The sequence below is a fragment of the Lutra lutra genome, chromosome 11 (assembly GCF_902655055.1).
Source record: "Lutra lutra chromosome 11, mLutLut1.2, whole genome shotgun sequence".
Lineage (NCBI taxonomy): Eukaryota > Metazoa > Chordata > Mammalia > Carnivora > Mustelidae > Lutra > Lutra lutra.
The window spans coordinates 71,321,834-71,346,240 of record NC_062288.1 but is presented as its reverse complement, the minus strand read 5'-3'; the positions used below and the strand labels follow the sequence as shown (position 1 = coordinate 71,346,240).

At 37.3% G+C, this 24,407-nt stretch overlaps 1 protein-coding gene across 6 annotated transcripts in view; it reads right to left on the bottom strand.

Annotated features, from left to right (window-relative positions):
* The window catches only part of ZNF277 (zinc finger protein 277), a 105,286-nt gene that overhangs the window by 12,058 nt on the left and 68,821 nt on the right, over positions 1 to 24,407 (bottom strand). For all 6 annotated transcript variants that reach the window (XM_047695181.1, XM_047695184.1, XM_047695186.1 and 3 more), the window contains 3 exons: positions 7,797 to 7,888; positions 4,920 to 5,030; positions 2,696 to 2,828 (listed from right to left, as the gene is read on the bottom strand). In XM_047695181.1, coding sequence (XP_047551137.1) covers positions 2,696 to 2,828; positions 4,920 to 5,030; positions 7,797 to 7,888 — 336 coding nt within the window. The remainder of the gene's footprint in view (positions 1 to 2,695; positions 2,829 to 4,919; positions 5,031 to 7,796; positions 7,889 to 24,407) is intronic.

Genomic DNA, 24,407 nt, shown 5'->3' with positions numbered 1-24,407 from the left:
TTAGGACACTTCTACATCTTTAGAGACTTTATTAGCTTCTTCAATGCTTTTCTTTTTTAAAAAGGATTTTATTTATTTACTTGACAAAGAGAGAGAGAGAACACAAGCAGGGGGAGAGGGAGAGGGAGAAGCAGGCTTCCCGCTGAGCAGGGAGCCCGATGCAGGGCTCTATCTCAGGACCTCGGGATCATGACCTGAGCCAAAGGCAGACGCCCAACGGCTGACCCACCTAAGCGCCCCTCTTCAATCTTTTTCTAAGGTAAGTTTATTTAATTTCCAAAATGCTAAGGCTAATTGTAACACATTTTAGGCTTTGTTTTTTAAATCATTCTTCTTCTTGTGGGCTATTTACTTCAGTGGGAAAGCATACAGGGCTAAGAAGGCTAAGGTTGTGGGTCAGAGCCCTTGATGAGCTTATTAGAGTCAGGTTTACTTTGACCCAGACTCACTTTCTAGTTTAGTACAAAAGAGAACAGGCAGAAGGTGGTGAAGAGATCATTACGAATTCATCATTATTACTTGACCAAAACCAAACCAAAAAAGTAAGAGACAGGTACCTCATTTCAACTGAGGAAAAATTGAAGGAAACTGATACAGAGAGGTTAAGAATCCTGTTCTAACTATGTGACTCTGGGAAAAGATCCATGCTTAGTCTCCAAACCTATAAAAATGGGGATAATGATAAAATCCGTGACACATGAATATGGTTAAGAGTAAATGACATAATATACATATCCAAGACAGTGCCAGGCATACAGCAAGTAGTCAAATGTTGCTAGTTAAAAGAAAAAATTGCTTATATTAATAGTCTCCTAAAATGATTTAATTTTCATTTTATATACTATTAAAGTCTTTATATTCTCTTGAAACACTCTTCTTAAGCTATGATTCATGCCACATCATATCTGGACACTCAGTGGGCAGTATTATCTAGCCTGTTCATCTAGAGACAGCTGGTCCTTGCAAATAATTTCAGTTTTGAAAGACATACTATTCGATGCCCAGAGAATAGAGCATCATACTTTTCTGAAAGTGCCAGCAGAATTTGAGTGAACAGTGTCTTTGAAGTCTCCTCTAAAAGGTAAATACCTCCAGCTATATATATGTAATGTTCTGCTAGTCCTAAACTCTCAATATTATTTTAAAAGATGCCCAGAAGGAAGTACTACTAAATTGCTTCCGTGGCTTTCCGTAGTAGCTGATATTTCTTAGAGCTAACACTGAGGTCCACTCACCGTTGGATTGGGCTGGGCCCTGAAGCAGTGTTTGTTCTAGGAATTAATGATTGAGTGATTTCAAGAGAAGATTGAAGGACTCAAAGGCAGCCTTTGCCTTTAGCTAGTTATAAAACATTTGCAGCAGATCATGGCAACTTCTCAGAGCCAATCTTCAAACACATGTCAAACTTGCTTCTCAAGGGGAATTTTATTTTAACAGTACAAGGATTAGTTAGAACAGACAAAAATTCCACCCTACAGCAGAACTTTCCAACATATTTCAGGAGATGCTTGTTTCTGTCCAATTGATAAAATGGTTGATTATAAGCAATTATGCCTTCTGTGGCCATGAGTTTGATTTCTAACTCATTCCTAATGAGAGGAAAAAAATAATTGCCATTTCTTAAAAAAAGTGTCAGAAACAACTCTCTTTCTCCTAATTCAAGTGGAGAATTATGTAACCCTTTTCTTTATACCAGTGGATTATTTCATTTGTTATGTACACCCCCAAATTCAGCAGAATAGGGCAGGGCCGGTAGCACTGCCAGTCACTGTGTCAGTCAAAATCCCCTCTTCCATTCCTAATGCACCCCCTAGTGACACATGCCTCCTACTGAATACCTTCTCTTAACCAAAAAAGCTCATGAAATGGTATTGAGGTTTCTAGGAAGGAAAACTTTCAATGTATTTAAAATCCTTCATGTGGTAACACCATTATCACATTCTATTAGCCGAATAAATTAAAGTCCTCTTACCTAGTGAAATGACTTGGTTTCTCTAAAACCTCCATCAAAGATAAGCTGGCCAAGGAGGATGGTAAGTTTGTTTTTTTTTGTGGGAAAAGGAAGATTTCTTTTAATGGGTGGAGAGGGAAGAGTGAAGAGATTTTTTTTTTTCCCCTCTCATTAAGAGAAAATCTTAGTGAGGCTCCATGCCCAGTGTGTGAGCCTGACTTGGAGCTTGCTTTCACAACCCTGAGATCATGACCTGAGCGGAAATCAAGAGTTGAACACCCAACAAACTGAGCCACCCAGGCACCCTTACGAAGAGGCTGTTTTTAAAGAGTTATCTAGCATAAGACACCTACCACATCCAGAGGCCAAAAGATGTTTCTTGAGTAGAATACAGAAGTCTCTGGTCTCAAGGTAATAAATACTGTAACAAATAAGTGAGAGTATGTAGATACTCAAATACTTTGTTTATTATTACTTTTTTTTTTTTTTTTTTTTGGTCCAGATCACTGTGAATTCTAGAGACATGACATTTCTACTGTATAAACATCTGGTAAATCAAAGACAAACCGAATCAAATTATGCTTTGTAAACTAAACACTATGAAGCTAATCACTGCTTGGAAGTGTCCCTCGATTACATTTTGACCTTTATACTAATTGCTTGTTTAAATATTAGACAGCTCTTAGAAAGATTTTTGTTTGTGGAAATGCAATCAAATTTTAAATTATGAAGAGAAAGCCTTACCAAATAATTGATGACATAAAATCGGTCATATTCTCTGTTCTTAGGATTAATCCTCCGATGCTGTTTTTTCCTCATATGATCTTTAAGTGTATTTTTGTCCCTGAAGGTCTTCTCACAGTACAAGCACTGCAAGCTAAAAAAAAAAAAAAAAAAAAAAAAAAAAAAAAAAAAAAAAAAAAAAATACACAAACACTGACAGATTACACAAGTCTCCTGGAGAGCTGCTGCGAAAGTCCTTTATTTTTAAGTCTTATGATTATTCATTTTAGGTCACAGAATCTTCAAATGGGATACGACACCCCTGTCAGAACCTCTTTTACTTCATCCATTCAGCTTTGTGGGATTCAGGCTTGGTTTATTTTGTGGTTAGCTACACTGGCCAACTTGGCTATGCAGTCAAACCGTGACAAAGATAGCTAATACCCAAGTAACTTTGGTGTCTTCTAATCAAATTTTCTCTTCTAAAAATGAAAATGTAGTTATGTTCTTCAAATAATTACAATGATAACTAGCATTGGTTGCCTCCATTGAGTACAACAGATTAGTCTATGATTTGGCATATTCTCTGAGCTGATTTGCAGAGATTAATGCCCAGTTCCAGTACACACTAGCTGTGACACTTGGTCAAGTTACTTGCTTCTCTATTGACATTCATTTTCTAGCTAACCGTCTTTCTCAACCCAAGTCTGACAGTGGATACTGCCTGTAACTTCCCCATCAGTCATTAGAGTTTTATTTTTTGGAGTCACACAAATTATGTCTAAGCTCCCTTTTACATGAAAACTCTCAAATGAGTGAAATCAGTTGTTTCAATTTCGAATTCTTTTCCCATCACTACTAAACACCCTTTGAACCATTTCTTGTGCCAGAGAAATAACTGTATTATTTTACAGCAAATAATTTATGACATTAAAAAAAGATCATGCTAATCTTGCTAGAAAGCACATCTGTTATTATTTTATAAATGAAGGATCATTTAGTAAGAGTGAAAGGACTTGTTTTAATGTAGTGTTGATATCAGAATTTGAACTCGGAACTTTTAATATTTCTTTCTTAATGTCATTGCTCTGAATGTTGTGTGCTGAGATTTCATTTGGGAAAAAAAATACAGGGGTACCTCAGTAGCTCAGTTGGTTGGGTGTCTGACCACTGATTTTCACTTGGGTCATGATATTGGTCATGCGATCAAGCCCTGTGTTGGGCTCCACATTTAGTGGGGAGTCTGGGAGTCTGCTTGATTTTCTCTCTCTCCCTCGCCTTCTGTTCCTCCCCCTGCTTAAGCTCCCTCTCTAAAATTCAATAAATAAAAATTTTAAAAACTAAGAAAAAAAAACCCCAAAACTAGGTTTTGAGAGAAAAAATATTGGGTCCTCTCCTAGAGAGAAATGTTGATCAATTTCTGAAAGCCATTTTAGTGACCTAGAGAATTTCCTTCCTTATTTTACAAGCTAAGCTCTAGATACTCACTAGATAACCACAGTCACCAGAATATGAACTTAGAAAAAGTGGAGTGTTATGATATATAAATGTAAGTACTAAAAGGTAAAAGAATGGACAGAGTTTGTCTCACATAAAGCTGAATAACAGAACATTTTGACAATATATTTACTACATATGTGAAAAATTATACTGAAAAACAAATGAATTACCAATACAAAATTAAGAAATGTGGAGATACTAATGAGGAAGGGCACATATGAAAATTCAAGGCGATTAATAATGTTCTATTTCTTTTTTTAAAAAAAGATTTATTGAGAGAGAAGAGGGAGAGGACATGTATGCATACCCATGTGCATGCACGGGGGAGTGGAAGGGGCGGAGGGAGATAGAATTTCAAGCAGACTTGACCCTGAGACCATGACCTGAGCCAAAATCAAGATTTGGGATGCTTAACTGACAAAGCCACCCAGGAATCCCTGTTCTATGTCTTAGGCTAGATGGAGAGTATACACTTCATACCCTATATAGCATATGTTACATGGTATGTACATTGTTTGGTATTTATGATACTTTAAAAAAAAACAGTAAAAGATAGTATGATTAGAGAAAAGAAGGCTGTCATGCAAAACGTGAATGCCTCCAACAGGAGAAATGAGAAAATTCCATTTTATTAATCACTTCTATTAATTAATCATAAAAAATTCACAACAAACAATAAAAAAAATTGCCAAGAGTCCAAAATTAAAATAGCTTCAGGTTGTGTTTCATGAAAAAAAATACTTACTTGTCCAGCTTTTTCTGTAATGTGCATAGAAATTCATTGCAGTTTACAATGTTGTCTGGCAATCCAATGTTGAAAGCATGTTCTCTGGCCATGTGGTTCAAAAGAACAGATCTAAGAAGAAATTTGAGCAATTTATATTATTTACAAATCATCTAGAAACAAATCATGTTAGGAATATCAATTTTATAATGACAACACTAATCAGAAGTACATGCAAAGGTTAAACACTAAAATATAAAATTTGGGCTATGAAAGAGCCATATGTTATAAAGTACTTAAGTACACATATAATCACAATAGTTCTTTAAAGTGAGTTAAAGTTCCATTATCTGCCAGTGGACAGGAATATACTCTATAGATAATTGGGTTTCTGTCCTTTAAACTATTAAACTGTGGTTTGCCTACTTTTCCAATTCATCATGGGAAGGAGGAAGAGACAACTGCCAAAGGGAAATACGTCCTGCTATGTACATCCTGGGATCACAGACATTTAGTCAGCCCACTATCAGACACAGACCTGGAACTCACACTAAACACATCTAAGAATATGTAAGGGTTACCATAACCTGAACACACCATGACCAGTCTGTTGATTAGTTTATGCTGAAAAGGAAAATTTTAATTTTTCTAAGTTTTACATAGCAAAAATGCCTATGTGTAAAATATATTATCCTACTGGGTCTTTAGCATAACTTTATTTTTATTTTTATTTAAAATAAATAACTTTATTTTTATTTATTTTATTTTATTTTAATTTTTTTTAAGTTTATTTATTTATTTAAGTAATCGCTACATCTAACACGAGGCTTGAACTCAGGACCCCAAGATCAAGAGTCCCATCCTCCTTGGGCTGAGCCAGCAAGGCACCCTCGTTATCACAACATTAGTTCATAAAATGAAGGTGACAGTTTTGGGGAACTCATTAGTACACAAACCATTATTAGACTATGCACAGTGACACACAATACAGTTTATCTAGCTTATTTAGATACTTATGATGCCCCCAAATTACTATTTTTTTAGGGTTATCATTTTTTCCTTTAGAAAATAAAATAAAGCAGCCAACCCTAAAAATGTTTGCTGTTTTTTTTAACTATGTAGGAGTCCCATTTATTAATCTCATAGTTAACACACTCTTTTGGCTAACCACTTAGCTATTTATCGATAACTATGAATAAAACTAGTATTTCATAGAGTACTTCATAGCGCCTTTGGCGCAAATTTTTCTCTATGCCAGCTGCCCTAGAGAAGAATCAAATCTTCATTAGTGGTATTTTAAACATCAGCGCTGCAACCAAACCATTTTCTAAATTCAAATTAGTACCTTCTCCTCAATGTTTTTTAAGTAATAATGTCAGTTACTGTGCTAGGCTTTTTTGTTAATACTGTAGACTGCCTTCTTTGAAACGGGCAGAAAATGGTATTTTTCTGATTGTCCACTCTTATGTTGCCACTAAAACCATTCCCAGTTCCTAGAGGTTACAACTTCATGACCTGTATTTAAGTCATGTACATTTGTAAACACCAAATGCTGTATAATGAGAAATCTATCTCTTTGTCTTTAGTTCCTGGCACAGAGCTTCTAAAACCCTTGGAATTTCTCCTTGATAGGATTATCGCTGTTCTGCTGACAAGGCCACTCAACCCAAGACCGTTAGGTAGCTTCATAATGGGAGTTGGTCAAGGAAAAGACTAACCATGTGATTACAAGGTGGTGCTTTTGAGCCTCCAGAGAGGGGAGTGATCTGGAGATTAAGTTCAATGACTGAAACAATGCTCATATGATGAAGGGTTATTAAAAATTCTGGACATCAAAGCTCAGTGAAGATTCCTGGTTGGTGAATACTCTGATGTGCTGGGTGAGTGATATGTCCTGATTCTTTCGAACAGAAGCTCTGAGTTCAGGAACCTCCCGAAACTTGCCCTACGTATCTCTTCACTTGGCTGCTCCTTTATAACAAAACTGCAGTCCTAAGTATACTCACTTTCCAGAGTTTTGTGAGTCATTCTGTAAATTACTAACTATGCAAATTACGGGTGAGGATCTTTGAATTTCTGGCCAGTTGGTCAACTGAACTTGTGGCTGGTAACTAAAATGGAGGCAGTCTTGCTGGGCATGATGCTGCTTAACCTGCAGAGTCTTACGCTAACGGTGGGCAATTAGTTTAGAATTGAATTATAATATGCCAGCTGGTTTTGAACCCAGTTGGGAGTAGTAAAGAATTATCAATACCCCAGTTTTGTTTTGTTTTTTAGATCTTTATTAGTTTTAATATTCAAAAGTGAAACATCAAAAACTGCTAAAGGTTTAGCGTTAACGCTATAGAAGGGTGTGTCTATAGTAGATTGTTGTACATGGTCTTGCCTGTCAGCCAACTGAAAAAGTCCTACAACATTAAACACAAATTTATTTTTGGCATTTAAGAAAAAAAGAGGCAAACCAAGAAACAGATTCCTAACTACACAGAACACACTGATGTTACTGGAGAGGAGATGGGGGGATGGGTTAAACAGGTGACAGGGATTAAGGAGGGTACTTGTAGTGATGAGCACTGGGTATTGGAGTGTTGTATGTAAATGATAAATCACTAAATTCTACACCCGAAACTAATAATACACTGTAAGTTAACTAACTGGAAATTCAATAAATACTTGGAAAAAAATAAAAGAAAAAAATGAAAAAATTATTCCTTTATTCTGCTTAGAGCAACTACAATCCATCTTTAATGTTAAGCATAGTTAAAAAAAAAATTACAGCTGATATATAAAAAAGTCCTGAGCTAATCCACAGAACTTAATTTATATAACCATTACGAATGTTTTGATGTGTTTTCAGATGAAAAACAATAATATTTAAAGACATGGATGAGGGCAAACCTGTTCCCGAAAAATTCCTCATTGCAAAACATACAAATACCATGAAAATGGTTATCATTTCTTTCTTGCTGCTGTTGTTCCAGAATTTCTTTCTGTAAATTAGAAACAGGTATTTCATATTATTATTATTATTATTATTTTTTAAGATTTTATTTTTTATTTGACAGAAAGTAAGAGGGTAGCACAAGCAGGGGGAAAGGCGGGCAGAGGGAGAGGGAGAAGCAGCTCTCTGCTGAACAGAGAGCCCAAAGTGGGGCTCAAACCCAAGACCCTGGGATCATGATCTGAGCTGAAGGCAGATCTTAACCAACTGAGCCACCAAGCCATCCCTGATATTATCTTTAATAAATGTACAGTTAGCTAATGAAAAATGTTATAGTCTGAATGGGAGGAATCTGGGGAAGAAGCACAAAGGGATATATGAATATTGACAATATTTCAAATTTCTCCACATTTCTGTCCTTGTATCAAAACTCGAAGTCTATACTGTTAAATGCTGACAGAACACTCCATTTGGATAGCTTTGCAGGAAACTCAGAGTCACCTGGGTCTCATCATCCTTCCCTACCCTGGCTTTACTCCTGTTCTTACTAGTTAACTCCCATCCTCACCCTCTTTCCCAAACAAAAATATGGTAGGGTTTTTGATTTGCTCCTTTTTGTACCTCTCAGTTTAGTCTGCAATCAAGTTCTGACAAATTTTTCACTTGAATTATCTTTTATATTACTTTTCTCCACCATTCCCAATGCCATCGCCCTGAGTCCGGTTTTTGATCAGTCATGGGATTACAATAAATAAGTCTCCTAGAGGGTCTCCAGGATCTCAATCCTTTTTCCATCACATCCATCCTTCTTTTTGTTCTGAGGCAAACTCTTAAACATGGTTTTCCTACGCTATTATCTTGTTATTCTTCAACTCAAATAATTTTTTAAAAATATTTTATTTATTTATTCATGAGAGACAGAGAGAAGCAGAGGGAGAAGGAGGCTTCCCATGGTGCAGGGAGCCCAATGAGGAACTTGATCCCAGGACCCCGGGATCACAACCTGAGCCCAAAGCAGAAGCTTAACCGAATGAGCCACCCAGCCACCCCCAACTCAATAATTTTAAATATGCTTTGGTAACATTTGCTCCAATCAGGGTGGTTCTACACACCATCTTTCCTTGAGGTCATTTTATTTCTCTTTGATTTTTGCCTGTTATGAATCTTAACTGTAACTTAAGATTCCCATTTCTATCATGATTTCCATTTCCAGACTGCTGTATGAGAGTTACAAGCTCTGGCTCTGAAACACTGAGTAGACTTGGATTTGAACTCTGGCACTCTGGGTACTCAGTATTTAACTTTTTCAATCATCAGTTTTCTCATTTTTAAGATGAAAATGGAAATATTATCTCAGAGAATTGTTTATAGGATTAAATCAGATAATTTATGTACAGGGTTCAAATTGTGCATGGGTCATTAAATGTTGGATATTATTGTTAACCAGCCAATGTCAATTTCCACTGTTTATTACCATCATCTCTTTGTTAACTGTTTGCCTGCCTTGTCTTCTGAAGGGATATGAAAACTCTTTGGAGTAAGAATTAAGTCTTAGAGTATATAGCCTGTGAAGAATATATAAATGTTGAGAATTATAAATTGTGGTAATTCATGATGCAGAATACATCTCAAAAAACTTTTTAAAGGGCTAAACATGAGTTGTTGTAAATTGTAATCTCTTGTCTCTGATTAAAAATTAGATTTTTAGGGGGAAAAAATTAAGTCTTTATGCTGTACTTAGAATGGCATACAGCTTCTCTTATAACATGGAGCTCAAAATAGGAACTTTATAAAGTTTATTGGTGATTCTATGAATACTTACAGAATAACATAAAAATGAGCTAATATCTAGAAGCTTAATAAATTCCATATGGCATTTCTGGAAATGTATCACCAAACATCTAGAAATACTAATCCATTTAAAGAAAAAAAATTAAGAAGTTACCATGATAAAAATCAATTCCATGAACTGGTTCCATCCGTGATAGAACAATGAATATCACACTTACCCTTCCCCTGTAAACTACTAGAAAATAACTTGCTTCATCTATTTTATCTATTTTCAGATACTGGATAATGGACAGTGCAGGGCTGCGATCCATGAAAGAAGAAAATAATACACTGCCAGTTTTTTGCTGGGTGGTATTTTCCAAACTGCAATATAGGGAAGTGAAACCCAAGTGAGGTGTAGCTACTCACTGGATGGAGGGGAAAAAAAAGAATGGAGTTCAGGACACTAAAGCGAGTGCACTCTGTGGGACAAGGTACTAGAGAGAAGAAGGCTGGAGAGAGGGAGCTCAAGATGTACAAAGTAGGACTCTGTAAGTCCTGACGGAGGAATTTCCAGGGGCTGTGAAGCTGAATGGAGATTCCAGAGGTTACAGCATTGGGATATATTGGAGTTCCAACATGCAGAATAAACAGACCTTGCTCAACAGTTTAGGCATACAGCAAATATAAAAGAAACTCTTTAAATTTATGTGCTGGTAGCAAGTGGATAGATAAAAGCTAGAGAAATAAAAGAGCTAAGGTAGATGTATCAGACCATCTCAATTATTGCTTTTTTTTTTTTTTTAAAGATTTTATTTATTTATTTGACAGAGAGAGATCACAAGTAGATGGAGAGGCAGGCAGAGAGAGAGAGAGAGAGGGAAGCAGGCTCCCTGCTGAGCAGAGAGCCCGATGCGGGCCCCGATCCCAGGACCCTGAGATCATGACCTGAGCCGAAGGCAGCGGCTTAACCCACTGAGCCACCCAGGCGCCCTCAATTATTGCTTTTTGAGTTTAAGTGAACCTTGCAGCAAAACTGAAATGGATAGAAGTCAAATAAAAGAGGTACTGTTAAAGGAAACTGAACTTTTATAAACATGCCTGGTTTGACTAAAAAAAAAAAAAAAAAAAAGAAAAAAAAAGAAAACACATTTCTGGGCTCTGTATCAACAACTTTGTTAGCAGGAAAAACAAAAACCCTAATAAAGCTTTTGATAAAGAACCCTATCACTACTGGTACAGTAAGGCCAAGGCCGAACATGTACTTTCTCTGCCTATTCCTGTTTTCAGTCCACAAGACTCAGTGCTCATTAAAAGTCACCATTCTGGCTCGTACTTCTCAAGCTTGTGATGATATAACCCAATTTGGCTAAAGAAAAATCTCACTCAACTTCGTATCTCCTTGGTTTTAGCTCAGCACAAACACAAAAGATTTGTGAGTCTAAACCAGAGGGATACTAAGCCATTTAAGGTTTTCTTTGGCCAAATATAAATTTTATCAACTGACCCTGAATTGCAAAACTCAAGTGGAAACATTAGAAACGTAAATTGATTCTTCTTAGGAGAGCCTAATTTACACTTTGGTATATTCGAGGCAGCATGGGATAGACTGGACAATAAGAAAAGTCACTGTAATGGCAAGTAACTAAAACCAGCCTGTTCTGTTCTGGAGCCTCTCTCCTACAGTGATGGCGGGTACTGAGGACTCTCAGCTAAGTTCACCTGCACAACCGACAACCATAGTAAAAGATGAAGATTCCAGAATGCCCTTGTACTCTAGGTTCAGAGATGCCCTAGCAGGTCTCATACAACTCCTTTGATTTTTACCCAAGTTCATTCCATTAAGATCTGCCTTTTGTCTATGGCACACACTCTCCCCCCACCCCCAACAAACTCTTTTTAAACTCCTTTCCAGACCTTCCTCCAAGGGGAGCTACTTAAACCATTTATTGCTCTGCCTCTGCTTTCTGTTTATTTTATTTGCTTAAGACTTTTCTCATTTTCATATTAACAAGTCTAACAAGGACTAGCTTTATTTGGATTCTCTGCTCTTCCTAGACTTGGTAATTTTAAAATAAGAGAAGTCTTATGTAAATGAAATAAGCAGAAAGAAGATGGTTAATTAAGAAAAAATAGTTTTTCTTTTCTCTTTCTTTCCTTTTTCTTTTGTAAAGCTTGGTATATGATTAGTTCTAGCATATACTTTAACTCACTTTCAAACAAAGAAGTATAATATTAACAGATAATCCACAGCAAGCATCACAAAGATGTGCAAATCAAAGCCTACCAGCTTTGTGGTTTTATTTTTCTAAAAAACAAAACAAAACAAAACAAAAACCAATCCCATGCTGGGTAGACATACTAGATTTTATTCACGGATTTCCAAAATAGGAGGATGAAGAGAATGTCACAGATGTTATATGTTTGAACTTCTCAAACTTATCTGATGAAATCAGAAAAAATTTTCATTACAAAATAGGCTTGGATAAAGACCACAGTTATAAGAATATAAGATCAGCTTATGTATTTGGCAAAGAGTCATAATAACAAGCTGTATTTTTGTCTAATTGGTTTAAAATGTCAAGAATGGCAGGAAAGAGGTCAGTGCAGAGTCTTTCATCTTTATTCATAAGCTGAAGGCAGAGGAAACATTAATGAAACAGCAGATAGAGCAGATGGCCCTCAATAGTCAGTGGGGATTGACATATATAGGTAGAAAATGAAAATGTGAGTTAGGCTGAAAGTTACAAAAATCAGCCAATTTAGGAAAAAGCAATTTAGAAAAATCTCAATTCAGTTAAGTATTTGTGTACAGGAAAGAAGAAACTGATGCTTAGAATGACATAGCCAATGGAGATAGCTTGTGTTACAGTCAGGAAGTAAAACTAAGGCTGATGTTATTAATTATAGATACCAAAAATGTTCTCTAGATACTGACATTTCAGATTCATAACAGACTTTCCAGCTGAATGGCTGTATGAGTGACTAGGAGAGCAAGCAGCACACTCCGAAGGTTCCTTCCCAATCTAGCCCCCCGGGGCAGCAGCAGAGCAGAACCTGTCAGGCAATCTCAGTTTAGGAGCCCAGCTGAGCTCCTTCAACAGAGAACACAAAAATTGTCCCTAGTAAAGTCAGAGCGGTAGCCCAGAGCCTCCAAAGGAAGGCAGCAGGATCTCCTAGTCCTCTTGCTTCCTACTTTCGGGACAATGGGTTTTCTCTGAGGTCTTTGGGATTATTTCATTTATACTTCCACCTTAGCCCAATAGTTATATCAGGCTGCTATGAAACAATGTGGCATAGAAATGAGAGTAAAAGAAAGAAAAAATTAGGATGGGCACATAACTTGAAGGTTAAAAAATAAAAATAACACACGCCTACATATGCACAAATTCATACCTAAAGGTGGGCCCCAAATTTGGCTATCAGTTTTCTTAGAAAAGGGAAACCAAGCCAGCAGGGGTTTGTGCTGATTTTGTCCCTTATTCCTCAGAGGTAACCTTTATACCCTTGACATTTCTTGAGCGGCTGGAGTGTCCGTCTTACTCAGGACGAGCCCTCTGACAGCACCTGACAGCTAATGTTAATGAGATAACTCAGGATGGAGGCTGCTATGCCAGAAAGTCCCACTGCATGCTTAGTGGCTCAGGGCTTTGAGCCACATGCTCTCAGCCTTACTTAGAAAGAGGGAAGTGGTGGTTGAGTTCCACTCTGTGGTCAATGACTCAATCAATCAGTCTTAATGAAATTTTGGTAAAAACCCTGGTTACTAAAGCTCAGGTAAGCTTTCCTAGTTGGGAATACTCTGTACTGTCACACACTGATGTGCCAGGAGGGCAAGAGATCCCTGGAGATGATGGAAACTGTGCTTAGGACTTTGCCAGACCTTCCCCCATGTATCTCTCCTGTTGCTTCTGATCTGTATCTCTTTCTATAACAAAACTGTAGTCCTAAGTACAGTGCTTTCCTGAGTTCTTAGAGCTGTGGGGCAGTAGGACCCCTCAATTTGTAGCCAACTGGTCAGAAAAGAAGATGCCCTGGAAATCCCCGCCCCAACTTGTGGCTGGTGTTAACATAAGGACAGTCTTGTGGGAGACTGTGCTTTGTGAAGTCTGGCTTAGCTCTAGGGAGCTAGAAGTTATTGATAACAAGTATACAATGTGATTTAATGGACAATATATTAGAATAAATAGACCAAACAACATGGACTGTTTCTCATAATGATCCTCAAAATAAGCTTACTCTCATGCCAAAGCACATTCCAAACTCAGTGACGTGTGAAGGGGTTGGGTGAAGGTTGTTGGGATACAATATAGATGCCTGCTTCCTCCTCATTGGAGGCTGAAAGTTTAAGACTATCTAGAAAAACTACTCAACTCAAACACTGTTCCCCGAATGCAGTTTTTATAACATAATAATCTGGATTTTGTCTTTTCAGTAAAGCACCTAGAATGCGGCTTTTCTAGCTCTCACTTGGATGTAGAGCCAAAGGCCTTAAGAGGTAATAAGGAGGGATGCCTGGGTGGCTCAGTAGGTTAAGCCACTGCCTTCGGCTCAAGTCCTGATCCCAGGGTCCTGGGACCAAGTTCCGCATGAGGCTCCTTGCTCGGCAGGGAGCCTGCTTCTCTCTCTGACTCTGCCTGCCACTCTGCCTGCTTGTGTGTGGTCTCTCCCTCTCTCTGACAAATAAATAAATAAATACATAAAATCTTAAAAAAAAAAAAAAAAGGTAATGAGGAGACATGTGGGTTGATACTGTCATAGAAATTGCAGAGTCCTAAACATGGACTAGATCTTGCATGCAAGTCATTTCATGCTTAGCCAAAATGACTCAAGAGAACAGCCACAAACTAGACAAAAAAATCCCTAAAAAAATTCATTTTTAATCCCCATTTCACCCTTCCAACACCAACTACTGGTCTCTAAAGTGGTATTTATTAATCAAGGTCACAATTTTTAGCATGGATTAAATTTTAAGTAAGGTGTCACCAGTTGCCTAGTCCTGACTGGATGGGTAGGTCGGGGATTGTGAGAAAATTATCCCAATAACACCTAGCAATGAGTGACATAATCTGCTAACATCTCCGCAAAGACAAACTTCTGGCAAAATATATTCCAAGATAACTAAATACAGCAATTTATTATACTTATCGCTAACAACTTGGTTAAAAGATCAAGATTGAGTACCAAACAAGTATAGGTTAGGTTTTAGAATTTATTTATGACAACTAGTTAGTTGATTCAATTGTTTCTTCAAGCCATGCCTTTCAATAGACAAATATGTATATCTCTTTGAACTCTGAGAAAGGAAAAGCATCTACCTACTTTAACCCAAAGTGGCACTTAATCACTAAGATATTAATTAAAATAAAGGAGAGGGAGGAGGAGGAGTTCTGCTCTGCTACCCTGCTTAGGATTAAGAAAGTCACAGAGGGGAGCCTGGTTGACTCAGTAGGTAGTAGCATGTGAGTATTGATCTTGGGGTTCGAGTTCCATGTTGGGTGGGGAGATTACTTAAAAATAAAATCTTAAAAAAAAAAGTCATGGAAAATATCCTTATAATGAGAAAAAGTTGGAAAAATCAAAAAAGGAAAGAAAAAATCATTCCTTATTTTAAATCCAAAAATCTATATATTTGTAACCACAGGACTGTACATTTTTTTTATTTTTAACTTATTATTTTTAACTTTTTAAAAAGATTTATTTATTATTTTAGAGAGAGCGAGAGCATGCATGCATGAGTGCAAGGGAATGGGGAGCAGGGAAGAGGGAGAGGGAGAAGGAGAGAATCTCAAGTAGACTCCCTACTGAGCACCAAGCCAGAGGTGGGGACCAATCCTGCAGTGCTCAGATCCCACGTGAGCAGAAATCAAGAATCCAACAGCTAAGAGACTGAAGCACCCAGGCACCCCATTTAATTTTTTTTAAGTTTATTTATTTGTAATCTCTATACCCAATATGGGGTTTGAACTCACGACCCTGAGACCAAGAGTCACACACTCTACTGACTGGACCAGGCAGGCAACCCTGAATTGTACACTTTAAAAGGGTGAATTGTGTTTCTGTGAATTGTATCTCAATAAAACTGTTATTTTTTAAAGGAAAAGAAAAAAATCTGAAGCCCCAAGACACAAGACAAACTGAATTCCAACGGAGATAAACCTCTCTTAGGAGGGACAGAGACACAAATTATTTCCCCTTTGAGAAAAGGAAAAAAAAAAAAAAAAGCTTAAATTTTACAGAATTTTTAAAGGGTAAGTCCCTGGGAACCCTTGCCACAAAACGGTCCAGCTCTTTCTTTTCTACAGGTTTCCTTCAAGTTCTCAGGAAAAGATTAGCAGTAGGGGAAAGAAATATGAACAAGAGCCCATCACTGGTGAGCAGGCACAAAACCCACTTGATTCCTAGGACCCTTCTTTGGCATTCAAAGCAAAAGCCAGAAGCCGCTGGGGGAAGGATCCAAACCTTGCATTGCTACAAAGCATTGGTTTTCTGAGGCTAGGGAGAGGGCAAGAATTACTGAGAAATAAAATATCATTCCTGAGTTCTTTCTGAGTGTACAACAGTGTTCAGTGGTATAAGAGCTGGATATGAAGACAGGCTCAGGAGACCCTAACCGGCAGTTTGCCAAGCAAGTTCTACAACACATTTTTTCTTAGAACATTGAAGCAAGTTATAGGCATGTATTCTGGTATTAAAGGATTTAAATATTAAAAAAATAATAAAGACATTTGAAATTTATGGAAAGGATGGTTATTCTTTCTAAAAGATGGAGTAGGTCTGGCCACAATCTGTTGGGATGACAGCAGGGAAAGGAGGCAGCAAAGGTCAAGGGTGCATTTATTTTTTATTTCTATGAGAGGTTACAAAAGATCATCCCCTCAAGAAAAGAGATGGTGGCATGAACATTTAGGAATATTAATAGAGTTAAAACCTTGAAGAAGAATCAATCCTGGAACAGTTTAGAATTCAGATTTACTTAAGTTTTCAGCCATCAATATAAGTTCAGGGTAAAAAATAAAACAGTAAAACATCAACAAAATGGAAGTTTAAAAGAAAAGTAATAAATATTAAAAAGTACATTAGTCAGATGCAGAAAAAGGTCTGTACTGTTGATATAAATGAGTCAAAAAGTACTAGCTTTCTTTTGAAGAGACTTGGTTACAGTACCAGAACCCAGACTGCATACCAAATAGCAAAGCCCCCTAATACAGATGGAACACTGATCAGCCTTTTCTCTTTAAGAGTGTGAACATTTGCAGCTCTTATAGCACTGGAGATTCTGGGCTGGCACTCCTTTGAGAAACTGACATCAAGTCATGGAGAATGGTACCTCACCTATCTTTGGTCATAAAAAGGAGACCACAGACGTTTGTTTGCTATTTCCTGTTCCCCACACCCCCACTGTCCCAAAGGAGTAAATGAATTGAAATTAACACAGAGAAGGTTTTATACTGTTTTTTTTTTGGTGAAAACAGGTGACTTGGAACATTCCAGCTGGCTAAAACAAATGCCATTTACTCAGCAAAAATTTCCCAAAGGTTAACTGAAGTTTTGGTATTATACTGGGCACTGTGAACTACACCTTCTTTTTGGTCATAATCTGTAATTCAGAATAGGTTTAAATCTTTCCCACTCACTGAGAAAAAAGTTCTTATAAATTGATCAGTGAATATTAAAGTTTTAATGTCTACTTTGTAGCTGATAGCTAAAGTTAATAATTCTCTACAGAAACCAATTCTTCCTAAGTCACTTCAGTCACTGGAATTACTCTTTAAAATGTCTTTATTGGGGCACCTGGGTGGCTCAGGTCGTGATCTCAGGGTCCTGGGATTGAGCCCCGCATCAGGCTCTCTGCTCATCGGGGAGCCTGCTTCCTCCTCTTTCTTTGCCTGCCTCTCTGCCTACTTGTGATCTCTCTCTCTCTCTGTCAAATAAATAAATAAAATAAAATAAAAAGAAGTCTTTTTCTTCCAAAAGCATTTTCAAAGCATTGATTTATCTGCAGCTCCATTCTAGAGGCTTACTTCAGATATCAGCTTTTCTAAAAACTCTTCTCTTCCCCTTCAGAAAAGCCATGAGATTTTGGAGAACAGCCTTCCAAACAGAGCCAATAGCAGGTGCAAACATCAAGTGATGCTGGCAAGAGCTTGTGTCTAAGGAATGGAGACAGAGACATGGCCATGTGGCTGGATATGGTGACCAAAGTTGGGGAGAGAAACAGGCACCAGACCCTTTGGGATCCTGGTAAGAGCTCTGGATTTTTATTCTAAATAAATTTGAAAGTATTGGAAACATTTCATTTACTGGAGTTATATGAAAATGAATGAGTGAACATTATATAAACTATCGAAATAGTCTTCAAATCGTTTCAAAGTCAGGAAGGATAAAAAATAACACCATCCTTTCTTGTTCTTTCTGCCATTTCTCATATCTTCTTATAGTAAGCATGGTATTTTCATTTTGATCTCACTCAGAGTTATGGTGAAGGCTTATCACAACCTTTCTCTAATGTAAAAACTCAATATGAGGAAATTAAAGTAAAGAAAGCTCAGTAAACTTCTACCAATTTAAGGAATGGAGAGCAAGTCTGATTAACAAAGTAAAATGGAAATGAATTAATTTTGTGTAAAGATACTGACGTAGTTTCAACCACATTCAGAACAGAAATTGCCGGCAACTTACTTAAATATTTTAGAAGCCCTCTGAGCAGGCGTTAAGTAAAAAGCTATATATTCACCAAAGAATTCCTTTTTAAGTGTCTAAAAATGTTAGGTAGCCCCAGGAAAGACTAACCTGTCTGCCGGAATCTGATGACTTGGGCATTCTGGGTTCATGTTCGTAATATACCCATACAATATACTTAGTATACTTAAACAAAAACACAGATCCACATGTAGAGGCAGGAATAACTGTATTAAAACAAGGATTATCAATGACACAATACCATTTCTTAAGATAAACCAGCATTTTATGAGAGCTGATAGGAAGTTAACTTTGACAATAACATCAAGGATCTTAATAAACAAATGAGAAAAGACATGTCAATGGCTAAAGCAAGACAGTAAAACAAAAAAGCCAGAGAGAAATTTCTTAACTGGTTTATGATATACTCCCACAAATCCACGAGGTTTGATGTGACTAATATTCCACCTTCTTAAAAGACATCAGCACCTCCCACCCCTTCTGAAACAGCAATGATAACAGAAACAACCATCTGCTTGCTACATAGGACAGAAAGCATTTTTCTTCTTCTTGGAGTCGCAATGAGGTGGCTTTTTGAAGGGAAAGGAAGAGATAGAAGAGACAGAATTAACTAGTAGAGAAAAAAATTACATAAAAGTAACCATTAACAGGGAACAGACCATTACACTGAAAAAAAAAGAAAAGCAGAAGGACAGAAGAAAAAGAACTGCAAGAGTTAAACACATGCCAATTAGAAAAGTCTAATTTTCATTTGTACCGAAGATATGAGGGAATCTAGCGTAGGCAAGAAGAGGAGGATTTTAATAACGGAGAAGTGCCTACAGGAGACTGCAAAATGCCCCCCTCTTACACTGGAAGAGGAGAGAGCATCCAGGGCATGGCTCAGTACAGTATAACCTCCCTGAGGAAGCATTTTCTTGGATAAACTCAAGGTCAGATACACCTTTATGTTTCTTTAAAGATAGGGAAAACTCTGAAAACATATTATCTTCAAGTTTTAAAAGAAAATGTAAGCAGTTTAGGTCCAAAGAATTGAGAGATTACTACCTACCACTGACTTAAGATAATAAAGTAAGAAGTGGGATTTTTTTTTTTTTAAGATTTCATTTATTTATTTGACACACAGAGAGAGATCACAAGTAGGCAGAGTGGCAGGCAGAGAGAGAGAGGGGGAAGTAGGCTCCCTGCTGAGCAGAGAGCCTAATGTGGGACTTGATCCTAGGACCCTGAGATCATGACCTGAGCCGAAGGCAGAGGCTTAACCCACTGAGCCACCCAGGCGTCTGAAATTAGATTTTCTTAAAAAAAAAAAAAAATCTTAGCAGTAGATACAAAACATTATTACTTATTTACATACGTATCTATGTTCCCACTTATCCATTTTTATTCATTATAACAAAGGTCAATTTAGAAAATGTCTCTTTTGCTTATAGAAGTAAGATCAGGGGCACTGGGGTGGCTCAGTGGGTTAAAGCCTCTGCTTTCAGCTCAGGTCATGATCTCAGGGTCCTGGGATGGCAGGGAGCCTGCTTCCTCCCCTCTCCCTCTCTGCCTGCCTCTCTGCCTACTTGTGATCTCTGTCTGTCAAATAAATAAAATCTTAAAAAAAAAAAAAAAGAAGTAAGAACAAACTAGATAAAGGATCTTGGTACAACTAGAAAAAAGCATGGTGCACCGGGTTTGGGAAATAGCAGGAGTCTGGGATGCTTCCCTTATTATTTTATATGGTATATAACTGTGACCTTGAACACTTCTCCTAACAACCTTGACCTTGTTTTTTCCATTTAAACAGAAATAATTTAATTGTCTTACTGATTTCATAGAGCCAATATGTATAAAAAATGGCATGTAAATTTTTAAGTTCTGTTAAAGGAGTTCAGAGTGGTAAACTTTAGGATTGAGTTTAGTATAGTTTCAGACTGGGTTTATATTTATTTGCTAAATAGAAACATTAATCTGAAGGCTAAAATTGCTCAGTGGTCATTTTAGCTAATTGATCTCTGTTGGTTGTTAATAATGTTATAGTTCAATGGGAAATATCATATTATGTTTGGGAAAGTTGTTCTAGATGCAATCAGAAAGAGTATGCTACAAGGGTAGGAATTATGCCAAAAATGTATACGTGTAAACTGACTTTTTTGCTTTGAAGACACTAATAGAAAATAATTTAATCCTTTACTAAAAATCTCTAAAATATATAAAGAAAAGTGCCAGGAAGAAAAAAAATCTTAGTAGGAGAACCACAATTTCATTTTGTTGTTGCTTTGATTGTGTATGTGTGTGGGGGAGGTGGAATATATAAAGTAGCATTAAAATCAAACATTTTTTAAAAAAAAATTTTAAAAAAGGTGATATGATAGTGATTTTTTAAAAAAGAGAAACTCCCAGGCAGTTAAATGGATATCTCTCCTTATCCCAATTTAATTGAAATTACATCTTGTTACTGAGAGCTTATGAATGCCACATCTTTTCCCATGGGCCAACTGAAAAACTAGTGGTTTTTAATACTAAGGTGTAACCCAGTGATTAAAGATGTGTGCCTTGCTATTTTATATCTCTTTTAACAATCAGGGAGATCTAAAAAAAATCAGGGAGATCTGACTATACAGGTTTATTGACCCATCTCACCAATACTTGAGGATTAAAATTTAAGTTAAACCTTTATGTAGAAGGTTCAGAGTAGATACAAAGTAAACAGGACAATCCCAACCCTTAAGAGCATTTATTCCAACAAGGAAGATAGATTTCTGAATAACAGTAATTGAAAAGCCAAATAAAATAGTATATTAAGAGATCTCTGAAGACGTTATTAATTCTTATAGGTGGCATCTGGAAGCTTTTTTGGCAAATGTGGCATTTAAGCAATATCTTGAGGGGTATTTTATTTATACAGGTGGATTGGTGGGGTGGCATTCCTGGTTGATGAAGCAGAGTCCTGAAAGTACCTAATACATTTGAGTAAATGTGAGACAAGTAGTGTTTTCACCAGACTGCATTCTCTACAAGGGCAGGGAGTATGGCCCATTTCATCCACTGCTAGAACAACAGCATTTAGAACACTGTCTGGTACAAGGTAAATATTTATTAAATAAACTGAACACTGAGTAACTGAAAGATAAAAGACACTAGAAATGCAGGCTTAGCTCATAAAATCTTAAGAATATGTAGATGATAAAGAACACTGAAGGTTTTGGCAGAATAAAATAATCTGCTATATGTTTTAATATTAAAATATTAACTTATATTAAAATTCTGGAAGCAATGTCAATTGATTGGAGAGGTAAGTCCACAGGCAAGGTAAGATAAAAGGCATGAAGATTACAAAGAAAAGTATGAAAATGGGATTCAGAAGTGGAACTGACAGGAGTTAAAGATAACCCTAGAAATCTCCAAATTGAGTAACCAGAAGAATGGTGGTACCATTACATAAGCAAACAGGCAAATCATAAATTTTAGTAGAGAAAGAAATAAGTTCAGTTTTAGGCACATTCAACTTAAGGTGTTGACTGGAAATCCATATGGAGATGTTTAGTATAAGGAAGGAGAGTTAGATTTGGGGTTTAAATTTTTTTTAAAAAATTTTTAAAGATTTTATTTATTTACTTGAAAGAGAATGAGTGAGAGAGAGCATTAGAGAGGAGAAGGTCAGAGGGAGAAGCAGACTCCCCAAGGAGCTGGGAGCCCGATGCAAGACTCGATCCTGGAAGTCCGGGATCATGACCTGAGCCGAAGGCAGTCGTTCAACCAACTGAGCGAGCCACCCAGGCCCCTAGATTTGGGGTTTAGAGGTAAACCAAGATGAAAGCTGTAGATGAACTCAATCAACAGGTATTTATTCTGACTGCCTACTCTGCACCAGCACCAATAGTTGAGCCTTCAGTGTAGCAGTAATAGTTATGAGAGTGCACAGTCTAGATGAGGGAACGACCTTGAGAAACTTATACATACCCATTGAAGAGAAAAGGGTCTAAAGGGCCACTGGAGGATATTAAGGCAGAATGATGAGATCAAGGAAACATGTTTGTTTATTTCAATAATTATTTTTAAAAAGATTTTATTTATTTGAGAGAGAGAGAGAGTGTGTGAGTGTGACAGGGAGCGCTACAGACTGAGAGGAAGAAGCAGACACCCTGCTGAGCAGGGAGCCTAATGTGGGACTCAATCCCAGGACCCTGGGATCGTGATCCCCTGAGCCAAAGGACAAAGGCATGACCTGACTAAGTCACCCAAGCACCCCCATTTTTATTTGTTTTTAGAAAGATTTTCTTTCCTTTGAGCGTGGGGGGTTGGGGGGCGGGTGGGAAGGGACAGAGGGAGAGAGAGAGAATCCCTGAGCGTCGAGCCTGATGCGGGTCCTGAGATCATGACCCAAACAAAAACTGGTCTGATGGTCCTTACCCGAGCACCTAAGCCACCCAACCACCTAAAGGAACATTTTAAAGAAGAAAGCTAAAGAAAAGAAGGTATACAAACTATTAAACTCTCGAGAATCTTTCCTAATCTGCAGTTCCCTTCTGAGCACAAATAAAAAAAAGAAAAGAAGTGTTAAGTAGGAATCAAGCTTTTCAAAAAGAAAACTGGGAACACACACAAATCTCACAAATGTCACAAGGAACCAGTGAGGTCTACAAGAAAATGGAAAAAGAAATATGGTTCTAGCCTTAAATCTGCTATGGTAACCAGAAGTGAATTCTTTAGACTCTATATATGTCCAACTATTCACATAGAAATAGGAATTTTTTAAAAAATGGGGGAAATACCAACACGAACTTAGCATTATATTGAGAAGTGGCAAAGTCAATCTGAACTCAAATCATACAGAAGTATTTAACTAAATGCTTTATTGAGAGTTTCAAATGAGAGAGGAAATATCAAAGAATATAATCCATATGAGTTACCATTAATGTAAATCAGGAGAGCAAATGCCACATGAGTTCTCCAGTTTGAGGGTCCCTCCCTCAAGGACTTGAACTGAATTCACTTAAACACAGATTACATTATATATCCAGTATCATAATGTAACTTAATTGGTTTAAATTACATTTTTCAGAAGCTAGATTGAAACTCTGATGAAGAGAAATTCTTTGAAAAATACAATCAATGACAAATAAGGAAAAAACTACCAAGCTGTGGCAGAGTGGGTGACTTAACCCTCTGGGTGTATGATTCCCCTCCGGCGAGTTCTTAGAGGGAGAATAAGGACCAAGGGCATAAATCTCTTCACGAGTTCCAATACATGATGACAAAGCACCTTTCAGGAATGGTACACCAATTCATATTCTTAAAAGTGGCTGAAAAAGTTTTTGTCCTTAATGAAAGATAAAAGGTGTACTATTGCTTTTGCTCAAAATTGTTTCATTGGATTGTTTGGACTTCTTTCTGGAAATGCCTGTTACTAATAATGTAGAGGTCATTATACATAAAAGAGAGATATCTTGTCATCACTGCAAACGAACATCACCCACACCAACTTCATGTTCCATAGTTTAGAGCATAAAACTGTGATGAAATGCCTGACTGCAAATTCAACCTGTCTTCCTGCTATCTGGCAAATCTTTCCTTGTTTGATCCTCTCACCATGATTCCCAGCAGCAGCCTCTTGTAAATCTCCTGTTTTCCCTAAATTCCAGTCCTAGCCTAAATCCCTTCCCTATACAGATGTGTCAAACGCTGAGCATCCAAACAGAGCAATTCCCAGAGTCTAGGATAAGAGTAAGGCATACGGGAAGCTAAGTACTTACTACTAGACTGGCATGGCACTCTTACAAAAGGCACACATTTGGTTTAAAGCCCCATCTTGCTCCTTGTTCACTATGTTGTCCTGGGCAAAAGAGTCTTTCTAGGACAGAGTTTCCTCATGAAGAGAACAGCATTTAAATAGCTACTTCAGAGGGCTGACGTGAAGCAAGGACCCAAGGCAAGGAATGGCATTTGGGTGGCTCTCAGTAACTGCTAGCTTCTTTCCATGTCTCCACGGTGCACTGCTCTTTGCCAGAGTTGTCAGCGTTAAGTGGATTTTTACACAGGTATATTTATCATCTTTTTTCCACTTCACTCCCATGGACAATGGGGAGACATCGGTGGGTCTTTATCAC